This window comes from Amblyraja radiata, chromosome 37, assembly GCF_010909765.2.
Source record: "Amblyraja radiata isolate CabotCenter1 chromosome 37, sAmbRad1.1.pri, whole genome shotgun sequence".
Classification (NCBI taxonomy): Eukaryota; Metazoa; Chordata; class Chondrichthyes; order Rajiformes; family Rajidae; genus Amblyraja; species Amblyraja radiata.
In genome coordinates, this window is record NC_045992.1 from 15130403 (window position 1) to 15146934 (window position 16532).

Below are 16532 nucleotides of genomic sequence, written 5' to 3' on the forward strand. Positions count from 1 at the left end.
GTATCTTTTGCCTGATGGGAGAGGGGAGAAGAGGGAGTGGCTCGTCCTTGATTATGTTGCTGGCCGAGCCGAGGCAACCCCCTCCTACCGACTGGGGGCAGTGAAGTGGATAGTGTAGAGTGACCGTGGACAGTGAAGTGGCCAGTGTAGAGTGACCGGGGACAGTGAAGTGGCCAGTGTAGAATGACCGGGGACAGTGAAGTGGCCAGTGTAGAGTGACCGAGGACAGTGAAGTGGCCAGTGTAGAATGACCGGGGACAGTGAAGTGGCCAGTGTAGAGTGACCGAGGACAGTGAAGTGGCCAGTGTAGAGTGACCAGGGACAGTGAAGTGGCCAGTGTAGAATGACCGGGGACAGTGAAGTGGCCGGTGTAGAGTGACCGTGGACAGTGAAGTGGCCAGTGTAAAGTGACCGGGGACAGTGAAGTGGCCGGTGTAGAGTGACCGTGGACAGTGAAGTGGCCAGTGTAAAGTGACCGGGGACAGTGAAGTGGCCAGTGTAAAGTGACCGGGGGCAGTGAAGTGGCCAGTGTAGAGTGACCGGGGACAGTGAAGTGGCCAGTGTAAAGTGACCGGGGACAGTGAAGTGGCCAGTGTAAAGTGACCGGGGGCAGTGAAGTGGCCAGTGTAGAGTGACCGGGGACAGTGAAGTGGCCAGTGTAGAGTGACCGTGGACAGTGAAGTGGCCAGTGTAGAGTGACCGGGGACAGTGAAGTGGCCGGTGTAGAGTGACCGGGGACAGTGAAGTGGCCAGTGTAGAGTGACCGGGGACCGTGAAGTGACCAGTGTAGAGTGACCGGGGACAGTGAAGTGGCTGGTGTTGTCCGAGGGGACTTTTTGTAGGGAGTGACTAATGTCAGTCAGATCAGCCATGATTGAATGGTGGAGTAGACTTGATGGGGCAAATGGCCTAATAACAACTCCTAGAACATTAGGAACTTGTGAATTTGGGTGCTAGATATTGCCCCTTGGGTTGTCCACCCGTGCCAAGCTGGTCTACAGCACCAATGTCCTCTTTGTTCCGAATAAGGGAGGTTGGTTTGTGTGATGGTCTAGGCTGGGTCCACAATTCGCTGCAATTTCTTGGGGGCTTGGATGGAGCTATTCCCAAACCAAGCTGTGATGCATCACGATAAAATGCGTTCTATGGTGCATCTGTAGAAGTTGCTGAGAGTTATAGGGGACATGCCAAACTTCCTAAGCCTTCTAAGGAAGTTGGTGTGCTTTCTTGATCACTGCTTCAATATGGGATGCCCAGGAGAAGTTGGTGATTTGACTCCTAGGAATTTGAAGTTTTCAAGCATAGAGTCATAGAATGATACAGTGTGGAAACAAGCCCTTCGGCCCAACTTGCCCCAGCTACACTAGTCCCACCTGCCTGCGTTTAGTCCATATCCCTCCAAACCTGTCGTATACATGTACCTGTCTAACATTTTCTTAAATGTTGGAGTAGTCCCAGCCTCATCCTTCTTGGAGAAGTACCTCATCCTTCTAAACTCCAGCGAGTACAGGCCCAGTGATGTCAAATGCTCGTGGTATGTTACCTGGGAGGAGAAGGCAGAAGAAGGCGGCCAGTGTGAGCTGGGCCTGTAGTGTGTGAGCTGCGGCCATCTCACTGATGTTCACTCACTCACTCACTCACTCACTCACTCACGCTGACCTGTTGTGCCGGCTGCCGTTTATACTGGACATCGCTGGCACCAGTGGCTCGGGCAGAGCACACGGTATGTTAATCATTACACAGCTTGAGAAATCCCCCACACACACGATTGTTCAAGGCAGGGAGATGGATCGGGCAAAGTCCGTGCAGTCTTTGTTTTCCAGGGGGAGACTTTACTGCTGAGAGTTGACTCTGATACTTCACTCATGGTGAGGTGGCCCGATGGTGGGAAGCAGCAGGGAGTTACGCGGGGGAGTGGGCCAAGCTGGGAAAGGGCAACCGTGCAGATCTGTGCAGGGGAAAATAATTTGGGATTGATTGGAAATAAAGAATATAGAACCATTGTCATAGAGTCATAGAGTGATACAGTGTGGAAACAGGCCCTTCGGCCCAACTTGCCCACACCGGCCAACATGTCCCACCTACACTGGTCCCACCTGTCCGCGTTTGGTCCATATCCCTCCAAACCTGTCCTATCTATGTCCAATGGTTTCTTAAACGTTGGAGTAGTCCCAGCCTCAACTACCTCCTCTGGCAGCTTGTTCCATACACCCACCACCCTTTGTGTGAAAAAGTCACCCTCTATTAGATTCCTAGTAAATCTTTCCCCCTTGACCTTGAACCTATGTCCTCTGGTCCTCGATTCCCCTACTCTGGGCAAGAGTGTGCATCTACCCGATCTATTCCTCTCACGATTTTATACACCTCTACAAGATCACCCCTCATCCTCCTGCGCTCCAGGGAATAGAGTCCCAGCCTACGCAACCTCTCCCTGTCCCTCGAACAACATCCTCGTAAATCTTCTGTGCACTCTTTCCAGCTTGACAACATCTCACCATCTCTACATCACCCATCTTTATATCGGTGTTGTCAATGCAAGCAGGGGTATGTGAACCGCTTTGCTTCCTGAGGTCACGCACTCCTTTGTCTTACTGATGTTGAGAGAAAGGTTGTTGTCTCGACACCAGGACACGAGGTTCTCGATCTCCTTCCTGTACTCCGTCTCGTTAAAAATAAGGAGTAAGCCATTTAGAACGGAGACGAGGAAACACTTTTTCTCACAGAGAGTGGTGAGTCTGTGGAATTCTCTGCCTCAGAGGGCGGTGGAGGCCGGTTCTCTGGATGCTTTCAAGAGAGAGCTAGATAGGGCTCTTAAAAATAGCGGAGTCAGGGGATATGGGGAGAAGGCAGGAACGGGGTACTGATTGGGGATGATCAGCCATGATCACATTGAATGGCGGTGCTGGCTCGAAGGACCAAATGGCCTGGTCCTGCACCTATTGTCTATTGTCTATTATTTGATATCCAGCCCACAATGGTGGTCTCGTCAGCGAATTTGAAAATGGAATTAGATTTGTACATGACTGCAGAGTTGTGGGTGTACAAGGAGTAAAGAAGGGGCTGAGAACGCAACCTTGTGGTGCCCCAGTGTTGAGGATTATCGTGGAGGATGATTTGTCCCCTCTCCTCTATCTTATTCAGACAGTTGCCTGGTTGACGGGGTTATTTTCTTCTTTAGACTTTAGACTCCAGGGATACTGTGCAGAAACAGGCCCTTCGGCCCATCGTGTCCACGACAACCAGCGATCACCCCGTACACCAGCACTATCCTACACACTAGGGACAATTTACAATTTTATCGAAGCCAATTAACCTACAGACCTGCACATCCTTGGGATGTGGGAGGAGACCGGAACACCCGGAGAAAACCCACGTGGTCACAGGGAGAACAAGCAAACTCTGTACAGACAGCACCCACAGTCAGGATTGACTCGGGACACTGGCGCTGAAGCAGCAACTCTACCGCTGCACCACCGTGCCACCCTTAATGACATTCTTTCCTGTAGCAGCCTGACTAAAGGCCCTGTCCCACATTCCCAAGTTACTCACAAATTCTCCGGAGTTTTCCCCTTGATTCAAACTCGGAGAATGTCCTTAGCGAGTCCTTAGGAGTCCGTAGCGAGGCCGTAGATATTTCGTAGCAGCTCGTAATGCCAGCCGTAGGAACTCGGGGCATCAGGTAAGTCGGGACGTTTTTCCAGCATGTTGAAAAATGTCCACGAGTAAAGAAAAATAACCCCGAGTACCTTCGGCTGACATCTCCGAATTTGAATCAAGGGGAAAACTTGGGAGAATTCGTGAGTAACTTGGGAAAGTGGGACAGGGGTGTAAAACTGAACACTACACTCCAATTGTGGCTCCAGAAATATCTTGTACAACAGTAACATAATGTCCCAACTTCCGTACTCAGTGTCCTGACTGATGAAGGCCAATGTGCCAAAGCCTCCTTGACCACCTGCACTCCTAGATTCCTCCACTACATCCCTCCCCTGACATTCGCTGTGAAGGCTCTGCCCTGGTTTGACTTGCAATGGATGGTCCGTCCCTGTGCTGTGTAACTCCGTGACTGCGCGCTACGACCTTTGCACTTTGGGAGATCGAATGTAAAGGGGAAAGTATCTAATTAATGGCAAGACTCTGGACAGCGTCAATGTGGACAGGGGTCCTTGGGTTCCGTGTCCATAACTCTCTGAGCGTGGCGACACCAGTCGATAAAGTGGTCTTCTTCTAGTGTATGGCGTGCACAGCCTAGATCTAGAGTAGACATCCAGGCCAGGGCAGCATCAGTCACTGGGGTTGATGCCCCCTAGGGAAAGACCTCAGTGGGCAGTCATTCACAATGTGTGGGGTGGTCTGGTCTGGATGCCCGCAGTCGCAAAGACCAAAGACTGCACGGACTTTGCCCGATGCATCTCCCTGCCTTGAACAATCGTGTGTGTGGGGGATTTCTCAAGCTGTGTAATGATTAACATTCCCTGCCTCTGTCTGCCTGCCTGAGTCGCTGGTGCCAGCGATGTCCAGTATAAACAGGTCAGCGTGAGTGAAGTGAGTGAGTGAACATCAGCGAGATGGCCGCGGCTCACACACTACAGGCCCAGCTCACACTGGCCGCCTTCTTCTGCCTTCTCCTCCCAGGTAAGGTACCATGAGCATTTGACAGCACTGGGCTTGTTCTCGCTGGAGTTTAGAAGGATGAGGGGTCCCCTCATTGAAACTTACCAATTAGTGAAAGGCCCGGATAGAGTGGATGTGGAGAGGATCTTTCCATTTGTGGGAGAGTATAGGACCAGAGGCCACAGCCTCAGAATAAAAAGACATACCTTTAGGATGAGGAGGAATTTCTTTAGTCAGAGGGTGGTGAATCTGTGGAATTCATTGCCACAGACGGCTGGGGAGGCCAAGTCAATGGATATTTTTAAGGCAGAGATAGATTCTTGATTAGTACGGATGTCTGGGGTTATGGGGAGAAGGCAGGAGAATGGGGTTGAGATGGAAAGATAGATCAGCCATGATTGAATGGCGGAGTAGACTTGATGGGCCGAATGACCTAATTCTGCTCCTAGAACCAGTGAAATGATGAATTGATGAATGTGTGTTTGGTGCGAGTCTCTACAAACACCACTGCTGCTGATGGCAAGCGGGGAGTGGAGAGGGGCGAAGGTGGGGAGGGAACTCCGGATCTCTGGAGAGTGAGGGGCAAACATTCCCAGAGCAGGAGAGAGAGTCTCACGGCAGCCTAGCGTGGAGGCGTCAAAGACTGGAGGGTGTAGTTTTATGGTGAGAGGAGCAATGTTGAAAGGAGATGTGCGGAGCAAGATTTTTGCACAGAGTCCATTTACACATTTGGAGTACTGCGTGTAGTTCTGGTCGTGGCCCATGAGACGGAATGTGTGGAGGCTTTGGGGAAGGTGCAGAGGAGGTTTTCAGGAATACTGTCCGGATTAGACTTGGATTGGAACGTCGGAGGTTGAGGGGAGACTTGATGGACGTTTATAAAATTATAAGAGGTATTGATAGGGTAAACAGTTATCCCAGAGTGGAAATATCCAACACTGGAGGGCAGAGCTATAAGGCAAGAGTAGGAAGGTTTAATGGAGATGTTTTTTTACACAGAGGGTGGTACGGGCTTGGGACACAATGCCGGCAGTGGTGGTGGAGGCAGAAGTGATCGTGGTGTTTAAGAGGCTTTTTGATAGGGCCTGACCATGTTCATTCCCAAACCGTGTGGGAGGCAAAGGTGGAAATGATGGAGGCCGCTTTAAAGATCTTTAACTATAAATGAAGTGCTGGAAGTCTGGAGGGTGGCTGATGTTGAACAGTTACTTAAGGAGGGCAGCAAGGATAGGCCAGGGAGCTGCTACAGGCTGGTGAGCCTGATGTCAGTGTTTGGGAAGCTGTTGGAACGGATTCTTAGTGATCAGATCCGCCAGCATTTGGACAGTGACGGGCTGGCTAGAGATAGTTATGGTGGCACAGCAGTAGAGTTGCTGCCTTACAGCGCCGGAGACCCTGGTTCCATCCTGACTATAGGTGCTGTCTGTACGGAGTTTGTACCTTCTACCCGTGACCTGCGTGGGTTTTGCTCCGAGATCTTCAGTTTCCTCCAACACTCCAAAGACGTACAGGTTTGTTGGTTAATTGGCTTGTTATCAATGTAAAATTGTCCCTGGTGTGTGTAGGGTAGTGTTAGTGTGCGGGGATCGCTGGTCGGTACGGACTTGGTGGGCCGAAGGGCCTGTTTCTGTGTTATACCTCTAAACTAAACCAATAGTCAGCATGGCTGTGTGCGTGTGTGTGTGTGTGTGTATGTGTGTGTGTGTGTGTGTGTGAGGAGGGGAAAAATCATGTCTCACAAATCTGATCGTTTTTTGAAGAGGTCACCCAGAGTATTGATAAGGGCAGGGCAGAGGATGTTGTCTGTATGGACATTAGCAAGGCCTTTGACAAGGTCCCGGCATGGTAGGCTAGTCTGGAAAGTTAAAGGAGATCTCACTTATCTCATGTGTAGGAAGGAACTGCAGGTGCTGGTTTAAACCGAAGATAGACACAAAACGCTGGAGTAACTCAGCAGGACAGGCAGCATCACTGGAGAGAAGGAATGGGTGACGTTTCAGGTCGAGACCCTTCTTCAGACATCCTTTAGATTCTCCAGAGATCTTTGAATCTGAAGCAGGGTCTAGACCCAAAACGTTGTCTATTCCTTTTCTCCAGAGATGCTGCCTGACCCACGTGAGTTACTCCAGCTTTTTGTGTCTATCTTTGCCCATGGAATGACGCGGATGTGGGCTGTACGGCACTGGGTCCCAGTGTAGGCCATGCAGGAGCAAGAGTGGGGAACATTATGAGCCCACTTCATGACTTTTGATGACTTATCTTTTTTTTCCTTCAGGTGCATATTTAGAGGAGGAGGCTGACAATTGCCAGAATGTATTTAGTGCCGATAACTACCTGAACTTGACCAACAGCCTCAAGGTGAGAGTTTAAGTATAAGTATCCTTTATTGTCATTCAGACTTTTCAGTCTGAACAAAATTTCGTGCCTTGCAGTCATAACATAGAATAAAATAACAGAACACACAATGAACACAGATTTAACATCCACCACAGTGAGTCTACCAGGTCCTCCTCACTGTGATGGAAGGCAAAAGTCTTAAAGTCCTTGTCTCTTCCCTCTGCATTGAGGCGATCCAGGTTTCCGATGTTGTGACCACGCGGGGTGATGGTAAGTAAGTCCCGCGACTGAATCCGAGCTCTGCGAACGGGCCGGTTCAAACTCCGCGGCCCGGGGCGGTCGAAGCTGCCGCCCTCCAGACCAGCGGACGAAGCTGTCGTTGCGGGAGCTCCGGGAAAACATGTTACCAACATGTGACCTGCCAGCTCCCGACGATGTCGTCCACTGGGCCCGCGGCCGAGCCTCCGAGGCTCCGAAGTCCTGGCTGGCTCTGCCTCCGGAGCCTTGAGGTCGGTCCCAGTTGGAGGCCTCAGCACAGACAGAGACGGAGACGGGGGGATACGACAAGAAAAGTTTCTCCTGCCCCCCCACACATGCACAACTAAAATAAACTGAAATAAACTGTAACAACGGGACAAAAGAAAACAAAAAAAGAAAAAACATACGGACTGCAGGCGAACCGCAGCTGCAAGGCAGCGCTGCCACTTCCTTTCATTATCAGATTGAAAATTGACCTCCTCAGCCCGACTGGGGGCAAAGATTGGGGACACAATGAATTGCAGATGCTAGTTTACAAGGAAAGACACAAAGTGCTGGAGTAACTCAGCAGGTCAGGCAGCATCTCTGTAGAACATGGATAGGTGACGATTGAGGTTGGGACTCTTCTTCAGATTCAAGTGGGAGGAGAAGGGTTCTGAGACAGAATTTCAGCATCGCTCTGCGTGTAAATCTCCCCAGCACCCTGTCTAAAGAGTCTGTCCCACTTTCCAGAGTTATTCACGAATTCTCCCGAGTTTTCCCCTTGATTCAAACTCGCAGAATATCCGTAACTGGTCCGTAGGAGTCCGTGGCTATATCGTAGCGGCTCGTTATGCCAACCGGAGGTACTCGGGGCCTCAGGTAAGTCGGGACGTTTTTTCGGCCTGATGAAAAATGTCCACGAGTAAAACAAATAGCCGCGAGTACCTACGGCTGACATAACGAGCCGCTACGATATATCCACGGACACCTACGGTCTCCTACGGACTCGTTACGAACATTCTGCGATGTTGAATCAAGGGGAAAATGTGGGAGAATTTGTGAATAACTCGGGAAAGTGGGACAGGCCCTCAAGCCTTATTATTATATTGAGCTCTGCTTATCTTCCTCAGTCAGGCTGAGAGCAAAGATGGCGGATACGATGAATATGTAGATGTTGGTTTACCAAAAAAGACACAAAGTCTTGAATAACTCAACGGGTCAGGCAGCATCTCTGGTGAACATGGATAGGTGAGGTTTTGGGTCAGGATCCTTCTTCAGACTGGTTAACGTAGAATTGTGTGGAGATATTCAGTTGAAGGTCAGTGTGGAGTCACAATCACAATCACAATAATACTTTATTAGCCAAGTATGTTTTGCAACATACGAGGAATTTCATTTGCCAAGTTGGGGTGGGAGATTGCAACCTTCGCGTGGTCCGCCCTGCATTGTTTCGACAAATGCAATCAACCTGGCGTGCACAATCAAATAAGGTCAAATAGAACAACTTGTCCTCCAACTTTAGGCTGTGCATACCGTAAGCAAGAAGAAGAAGAAGATTTGCCAAGTCAGTCATACAAATAAAAAGCAACGAAACACACAATATTCATTTTAACATAAACATCCACCACAGTGACTCCTCCATATTCGTCACTGTGATGGAAGGCGATAAAAAGTTCAAATATCTTCCCTTAGCTCTCCCGCGGTCGGGGGCCTTGAGCCCTCCGTTGACGGGACGATCTTGACTCCCGCAGCTGGCGGTGTTTTGGCCCTCCACATTGGGGCGATCAGCTCCTGCATTGGGGGAATGTCAATGGGGTTTTGGGTCAGGATCCTTCTTCAGACTCTGGTTCATGTAGAATTATGTGGAGATATTCAGTTGAAGGTCAGTGTGGACTCAATGGGCTGAAGGGCCTGTTTCTGTGCAGGATGGAACTGCAGATGCTGGTTTACACCGAAGATAGGCACAAAATGCTGGAGTAACTCAGCGGGACAGGCAGCATCTCTGGAGAGAAGGAATGAGTGACGTTTCGGGTCGAGACCCTTCTTCAGACTGAGAGTCGGGGGAGAGGGAGTCGAGAGATATGTGGAAGGGTAAGGTGTGAAAATGACAGATCAAAGCAGACGATGGTTGAGGAAATGTAGGATGGTTCATTGTTGGCTGCGGGGAAGGTGACAACGAGGCTTACAAACAGTAAAATTAATCAGGAGGACAGTGGAACTAGTCGGAGAACGAGGGTGGGGGAGGGACGGAGAGCGAGGGAAAGCAAGGGTTACTTGAAGTTGGAATAGTCAACGTTCATACCGCTAGGGTGTGAGCTGCCCAAGCGGAATATGAGGTGCTGTTCCTCCAATTAGCATGTGGCCTCACTCTGACAGTGGAGGAGGCACCGGACAGAAAGGTCAGTGTGGGAATGGGAGGGGGAGTTAAAGTGTTTGGCAACCGGGAGATCGTGTAGGCCTAGTCGTCCTGAGCGAAGGTGTTCAGCGAAACGATCGCAGTGCCCGTGTTTGTGACTCTCTAATCTGACAACTGGACAGGGAGAGAGCAGAAGGTTGGAGGTGCATCAAGTTTTTAAGAAGGAACTGCAGATGCTGGAAAATCGAAGGTAGACAAAAGTGCTGGGGAAACTCAGCGGGTGCAGCAGCATCTAAGGAGCGAATGAAATAGGCAACGTTTCGGCACGAAACGTTGCCTATTTCATTCGCTCCTTAGATGCTGCTGCACCCGCTGAGTTTCTCCAGCACTTTTGTCTAAGTGCATCAAGTTCATTGGGAACTCAAAGGTCAGAGAGTCATTGAGCAATGCGGCCTAGAAGCAGGCCCTTCTGCCCATCAGGTCCATACTCACCCACTGATCCTGCACTAATCCCACATTTGATTCTCATGAACTCCACAAGATTCTGCCACTTGTGGGGACAATTTAACGGCGGACTGTTGACTCACCGACTCGCTTGTCCTTGGGATGTGGGAGGAAACCGGAGCACCCGTAGGAAGCCCACGCGGTCACAGGGAGAGCGGGCAAACAGGCAGAGGCGGGGATTGAACCGGGTGCTGTCTCTGGCGCGGTGAGGCAGCGGCTCTACACCTGACATTGTTGTCCCTTCTCTCTGCAGTTATTCAACAACTGTTCCCAGCAGGCCATGCAGCGCTTGGAGGCGGGGAAGCTGAGCGAACTCTACAAGTTGCTGCAGAACGCTGCAGACAGCCTGCGATCACTCCGTGTGAGAGGTACACAGCCCCACACCCTCACATCACACTGTCTGACCCTTGTGTCTCCACCCTCACCCCTCACTCCCTGCTGCACTGGGGCCACCTTCTACACACTCACTGCCTCTGTGAGAAGTTCCAAGTCCCAGCACCCAACCTCCATTTTGATAAGCTCATATGTTCACACAGAGAGTGGTGAATCTGTGGAATTCTCTGCCACAGAAGGTAGTTGAGGCCAGTTCATTGGCTATATTTAAGAGGGAGTTAGATGTGGCCCTTGTGGCTAAAGGGATCAGGGGGTATGGAGAGAAGGCAGGTACAGGATACTGAGTTGGATGATCAGCCATGATCATATTGAATGGCGGTGCAGGCTTGAAGGGCCGAATGGCCTACTCCTGCACCTATTTTCTATGTTTCTATGTCTATGTTTCTATGTCCTAGGAGCAGAATTAGGCTGGGCTGCCGTTAGACTCTCTCTCTCCTGCTCTGGGAATCTTTACCCCTCATCCCCCAGACTTCCGGAGTTCCCACCCCACCTTCACCCCTCTCCACTCCCCGCTTGCCATCAGCAGCAGTGGTGTTTGTAGAGACTCGGACTAAACACACATTCATCAATTCATCATTTCATATGTTTCAGGGGCAGAATTGGGCCATTCAGCCCATCAAGCCTACTCTGCCATTCAACCATGGCTGATCGATTATCCCCCATTCTCCTGCCTTCTCCCCATAACCCCTGACAACAGTATTAATCTAGAATCAGGAATCTTAAGCTGGGCTTTGCATAGTTTGGCACGGTTCTCCGATTCTCATCAAACCTATTTGTCCAAAACCTACCTGTCAGGTGGGTTCAGGTGTAGACACAAGGATACAAAAGAGACATAAAGTTATGGAGTAACTCAGCGGGTCAGGCAGCATCTCTGCCGATCCAAAAGCATCTTAAACAGCAGGCGGCAGAGGGGTGCAGCGGTAGAGTTGTTGCATTACAGCGCCAGAGAGCCGGGTTCAATCCGGTCTGTGCTGCCTGTCTGGATAGATTTTGTTACATTCTCCCTGTGACCAGGTTGGTTTTCTCCGGGTGCTCTGGTTTCCCTCCACACTCCAAAAAAGTGCGGGTTTGCAGGCGAATTGGCTCCTGGAAATTGTCCCAAGAGTGTAGGAGAGAACTAGTGTACGGGGGGGATCGCTGGTTGCAGCGGACTCGATGGGCCGAAGGGCTGAATTATACCACCAAACTAAAATGAATGACACCACTGTCATATGTGCCTCCACCACCACCCCTTGGCAGCACCTTTTACACGCGCTCTCTAAAATAACGAGTCCTGCAGATTAACAGAGTTTAATTTGTTTTGCTTAGTTCATTATTATTGTGGTACAGTGAAAACCCTTTTAGTTGTATGCTATCCATTCGATGAAAAAACTATCCTTGATTACAATGAGGCTGCCCACAGCACTGTGATCGCTGCGATTAGACTCTGAGTCTCACACTGTTTCTTGGTTTGCGGCTGGTGATTTCCCCCCCCCCCCGATGTTTGTGCTTTCTCCGAAGCTTGTCAGCATGTGAACCCCAAGAACTGCAGCTTCCCCATCATCCCCGCCAACGGAGGCCTGGTATGTCTGACGCTGAACAGGACCCGCTACTGCAAGCCCATGTGTAACAAGGTACGGTCTCTGTTTAGTTGAGAGATACAGCGCGGAAACAGACCCTGCGGCCCACCGAGACAGCGCAGACCAGCGATCCCCGCACATTAACACCATCCTACACACACGCACACACTAGGGACAATTGTACACTTATACCAAGCCAATTAACCTACAAACTTGTACGTCTTTGGAGTGTGGGAGGAAAATGAAGATCTCGGAGAAAAGCCACGCAAGGCACGGAGAGAAGGTACGAACTCTGTACGGACAGCACCCGTAGTCGGGATTGAACCCGGGTCTCCGGCGCTGCAAGCACTGTAAGGCAGCTACTCTACCGCTGCCCCACCAGCACCGTGGTGGAGTTACGCTGCCTCCGTGAACGTTCCTGACCTCCATCCCTCTTCTCCCCTGCACCTGCCATGGATGGCAACTCCGCAGTTTATGGGTGTCGACATCGTCCTGGTAGCTCACTCATACACAGTCACGGGGCCATACTGCATGGAAACAGGCCCTTCGGCCCAACTTGCCAATGCCATCCAAGATGCCCCATCTACACTAGTCCCTCCTGCCTGAATACGGCCCACATCCTTCTAAACCTATCCTATCCATGTACCTGTCCAAATGCCTTTCCATTGTGTAGGCAGGAACTGCACATGCTGGTTTAAACCAAAGATAGACACAAATAGTTGGAGTAACACAGCGGGTCAGACAGCATCTCTGGTGAGCAGGAATTGGTGATGTTTTGGGTCGAGACCCTTCTTCAGACCCACCGCTGTGCCCCCGATATGGTGGGCATGTGGGACGAGCTGTCAGAGGAGGGAGTTGAGGCAGGTAACAAATAAAAGACGTTTGGACATGTGGACAGGTGCATGGATAGGAAAGGTTTCGAGGGATTTGAACGTACAGACTGTGTATACACAGCACCCGTAGTCAGGATTGAACCGGCGTCTCTGGGTCTCTAGCTGCAACTCTACTGCTCTACCACCGTGCCACCCACGGTTTATCATGGGAGTGGCGTTAGCAGCAGCCCGGCACTTGATGTTCTATCGATGTGGCAATACACAGTGTACAGATGGACATTCATTGACCTCGCCTCTCTCCGCACAGGGTTATGACTTCCAGTTCCTCAGGAGATCGCGGCCATACGAGAGGTGTGGGGAAGAGACCGGCTTCAAGTGGACAACGCAGTACATTGGAGGCAACCGTTTGGCCAACTGTCAAGGTGAGTCCCTCTACACTAACATCCCACTGGTAGTTTAGACTGACGAGGGCAGAGCCTCAAGGTGAGAGGGGCAACGTTTAAAGGAGATGTGTGGGGGTAGAGTTTTACACAGAGAATAGTGGGTGCCTGAAGCATACTGGCAGGGGTGGTGGTGGTGGACGGAGATACGAGATTGGTGTTAAGCTAGTTAGTTAGTTAGTTCATTAGTTTCCCTCTCTGAAGAAGGGTCACGACCCAAAACGTCACCTATTCCTTTTCTCCAGAGATGCTGCCTGTCCCGCTGAGTTACTTCAGCTTATTGTGTCAATCTTCTAGCTAGTTAGTTAGTTGGTTGGTTAGTTAGCTAGTCGGTTTGGTGGTTAGTAAGTTGGTTGGTTAGTTAGCTAGTTAGTTAGTTAGTTGGTTGGTTAGTTAATTAGTTGGTTAGTTAGTCAGTCAGTCAGTCAGTCAGTCAGTCAGTCAGTCAGTCAGTCAGTCAGTCAGTCAGTTAGTTAGTTAGTTAGTTAGTTAGTTAGTTAGTTAGTTAGTTAGTTAGTTAGTTATCCAGTCAGTTAGTTAGTTAGTTAGTTAGTTAGTTAGTTAGTTAGTTAGTTAGTTAGTTAGTTAGTTAGTTAGTTAGTTAGTTATCCAGTCAGTCAGTCAGTCAGTCAATCAGTCAGTCAGTCAGTCAGTCAGTCAGTCAGTCAGTCAGTCAGTCAGTCAGTCAGTCAGTCAGTCAGTCAGTTAGTTTGTTCGTTAGTTAGTTAGTTAGTTAGTTAGTTAGTTAGTTAGTTAGTTAGTTAGTTAGTTAGTTAGTTAGTTAGTTAGTTAGTTAGTTAGTTAGTTAGTTAGTTAGTTAGTTAGTTAGTTAGTTAGTTATCCAGTCAGTCAGTCAGTTAGTTAGGTTAGTTAGTTAGTTAGGTTCATTAGTTAGTTAGTTAGTCAGTTAGTTAGTAATACAACATTAGTTAGTAATACAGCAACCCTAAAGCCCTTCAGCCCACTAAGTCCACACCAACCATCGATCACCTGTTCACACTAGTTCTAAGTTAATCTCACTCATCCACTCCCTACACACTAAGTGCCAATTTACAGAGGGCCAATTAACCTACAAACTCACACATTTTCTGTGGGAGTGGGAGGAAGCCGGAGCACCCTGGAGAAAACCCACGTGGTCACGGGCAGAACACGCAGACTCCGTACAGACAGCCCCAGTAATCAGGATCGAACCTGGGTCTCTCGTGCTGTGAGGCTGCAACTGTACCGCTGAGCCACCGTGCCGCCCTTAAAGTGGAGTGAGTCTCACTGAGGTCTGAACAGTGAAACCGTGGGTCATGGGTGCATAACCCTGTCGCTAATAAACCCACTTGGAGGACCCGACGTGGGGGGGAATTTGTAACTTTGTCAGCGCCCTTTATGGGCGACTATTTGTACACCTTGGGTTCGCAAGCAAATAATTTCACTGTGACTTGTCACAGGTGACAATAAAGTGTTCATTCACTAGGCGGCACGGTGGCGCAGCGGTAGAGTTGCTGCCTTACAACGGTTGCAGCGCCGGAGACGTGTGTTCGATCCTGACTATGGGTGCTGTCTGTACGGAGTTTGTACGTTCTCCTCGAGACCTGCGTGGGTTTTCTCCGAGATCTTCGGTTTCCTCCCACACTCCAAAGACGTACAGGTTTGCAGGTTAATTGGCTCGGTAAATGTAAAAATTGTCCTTAGTGGGTGTAGGATAGTGTTAATGTGCGGGAATCACTGGTCAGCCCAGACTCGGTGGGCCGAAGGGCCTGTTTCCGCACTGTATCTCTAAACTAAACAATTGAACATTGTGTTCACAGAAAGTGCGTTAGCAGTTGCCGCTAACGCTTCTCACTACTTTGACAAGCGCTGCCTCGATGTAGCGCAAGATTACAGCGAAGAGACCCTCATGATCTCAGCATTCCTGACGGAACTCAAGAAAGAACTGCATGGAAAAATCAACAATAAAACCGTATGCTTTCTGTGTGGTGATACATCCTTCCCAATCAGCAACTCCAGGTTATCTGTGTCCTAGTCACCCCCCCTCCATGGAGATCACCAAAGTCAGCAACACGTTACAATCCCATATGACAAAGCCAAGCTTCTCTCTATTACAGTCCTGAGCATGCATTATTATCCCGAGATTCTCCTTGCATTCTAGTTCCGGGTTTATATTACAACCCTGAGATCCTCCCTGTATTACAGTCCTGAGCTTGTATTACAATCTGGAGATTCTCCCTTTGTTACTGTGGCTGAGGTTATGTTAAAACCCCGAGATTCTCCCCGTATTACATAATCTGGAGATTCTCCCTGTATTACAACCCCATGTTTATATTACAACTCTGACATTCTCCCTGCATTACAGTCCTGAGGTCCTGTTATAGCCCTGAGATTCACGTATTGCAATTACGAGCTTAAGTAATTCTCCCTGTATTACAGTCCTGCGTTATTACGAGCCTGAGCTTCACTCTGTGTAACACATTGGTACCTTCCACAATCTTGAGGTTTCTCCTGAATTGCAGCACTGTTCCAACCTGTATTACAACAGTGACGCTCCCCTGTAATACAATACTGAGCTTCACCCTGCATTACAACATCAAGCTTTCCCCATAACCCAACTTCCTCCTCGTTTGTAACGCTCTGTATAACAACAGTGATCTTTCCCTGTAATCTAATGCTGAGATTCTGAGCTTTTCCATTGCCTAGTATCCTGTTGTGTTACATCCTTGTGTTTTCTGTTGGATTGTAACATTAATAAAAGTACATCGATGAATGAACCAACACACTGGCTCCTTTGGTCACTGGCTCCAGGATACTAATTTCATCTACGTTGTCTCACTACAATATCAAAGTCAAAAGTCAAAGTCAAAGTAGCCTTTATTGTCATTCAGACCTTTCGATTGCCTTGCAGTCCTACATATAATAAAAATGACAAAAACACACAATAAACACAAATTTAACATCCACAACAGTGAGTTCACCAGGCACCTCCTCACTGTGATGGAAGGCAAAAATCTTAAAGTCCTTGTCTCTTCCCTCCTGTCGTGCTGCTGCTGCAAGTAAGAATTTCATTGTTCCGTTTCGGGCCATTTGACACTAAAACACTCTTGATTCTTGACTCTCTTGGATTGACGTTTTCATGAACAGATTAGTCTTGCATATAAGAGAGCTCGAAGAAAAATCATTGATGCCTTAGAAATTTACACGTTCATAAGTTCTAGGTGCAGAATTAGGCCATTCGGCCCATCAAGTCTACTCCACCATTCAATCGTGGCTG

At 49.3% G+C, this 16532-nt stretch overlaps 1 protein-coding gene across 3 annotated transcripts; it reads left to right on the plus strand.

Moving 5' to 3' along the window:
• Window positions 1-4489: 4489 nt before the first annotated feature.
• Window positions 4490-16038, plus strand: LOC116966335. 3 transcript variants are annotated; one of them, XM_033012462.1, is made up of 7 exons: window positions 4490-4635; window positions 6890-6972; window positions 10305-10419; window positions 11945-12057; window positions 13144-13258; window positions 15076-15655; window positions 15762-16038. In XM_033012462.1, exons 1-6 carry the CDS (start codon window positions 4569-4571, stop codon window positions 15288-15290), a joined length of 708 nt encoding a protein of 235 aa, XP_032868353.1. In that variant the 5' UTR covers window positions 4490-4568; the 3' UTR covers window positions 15291-15655; window positions 15762-16038. The 3 variants fall into 3 exon arrangements, with proteins under 3 accessions (XP_032868353.1, XP_032868350.1, XP_032868352.1); XM_033012459.1 differs by having other exon boundaries at window positions 4498-4635; window positions 10305-10418; window positions 11941-12057; XM_033012461.1 differs by having other exon boundaries at window positions 4498-4635; window positions 10305-10418; window positions 11941-12057; window positions 15076-16038.
• Window positions 16039-16532: the final 494 nt, after the last annotated feature.

What these genes read in the sequence shown, in the direction of transcription:
- LOC116966335 (XM_033012461.1), top strand. Translation starts at nt 4,569, where the DNA reads ATGGCCGCGGCTCACACACTACAGGCCCAGCTCACACTGGCCGCCTTC. An exon ending in GCAAGCCCATGTGTAACAAG is followed by an intron (nt 12,058 to 13,143) that starts GTACGGTCTCTG and finishes CTCTCCGCACAG; the next exon opens with GGTTATGACTTCCAGTTCCT. An exon ending in CCGTTTGGCCAACTGTCAAG is followed by an intron (nt 13,259 to 15,075) that starts GTGAGTCCCTCT and finishes TTGTGTTCACAG; the next exon opens with AAAGTGCGTTAGCAGTTGCC.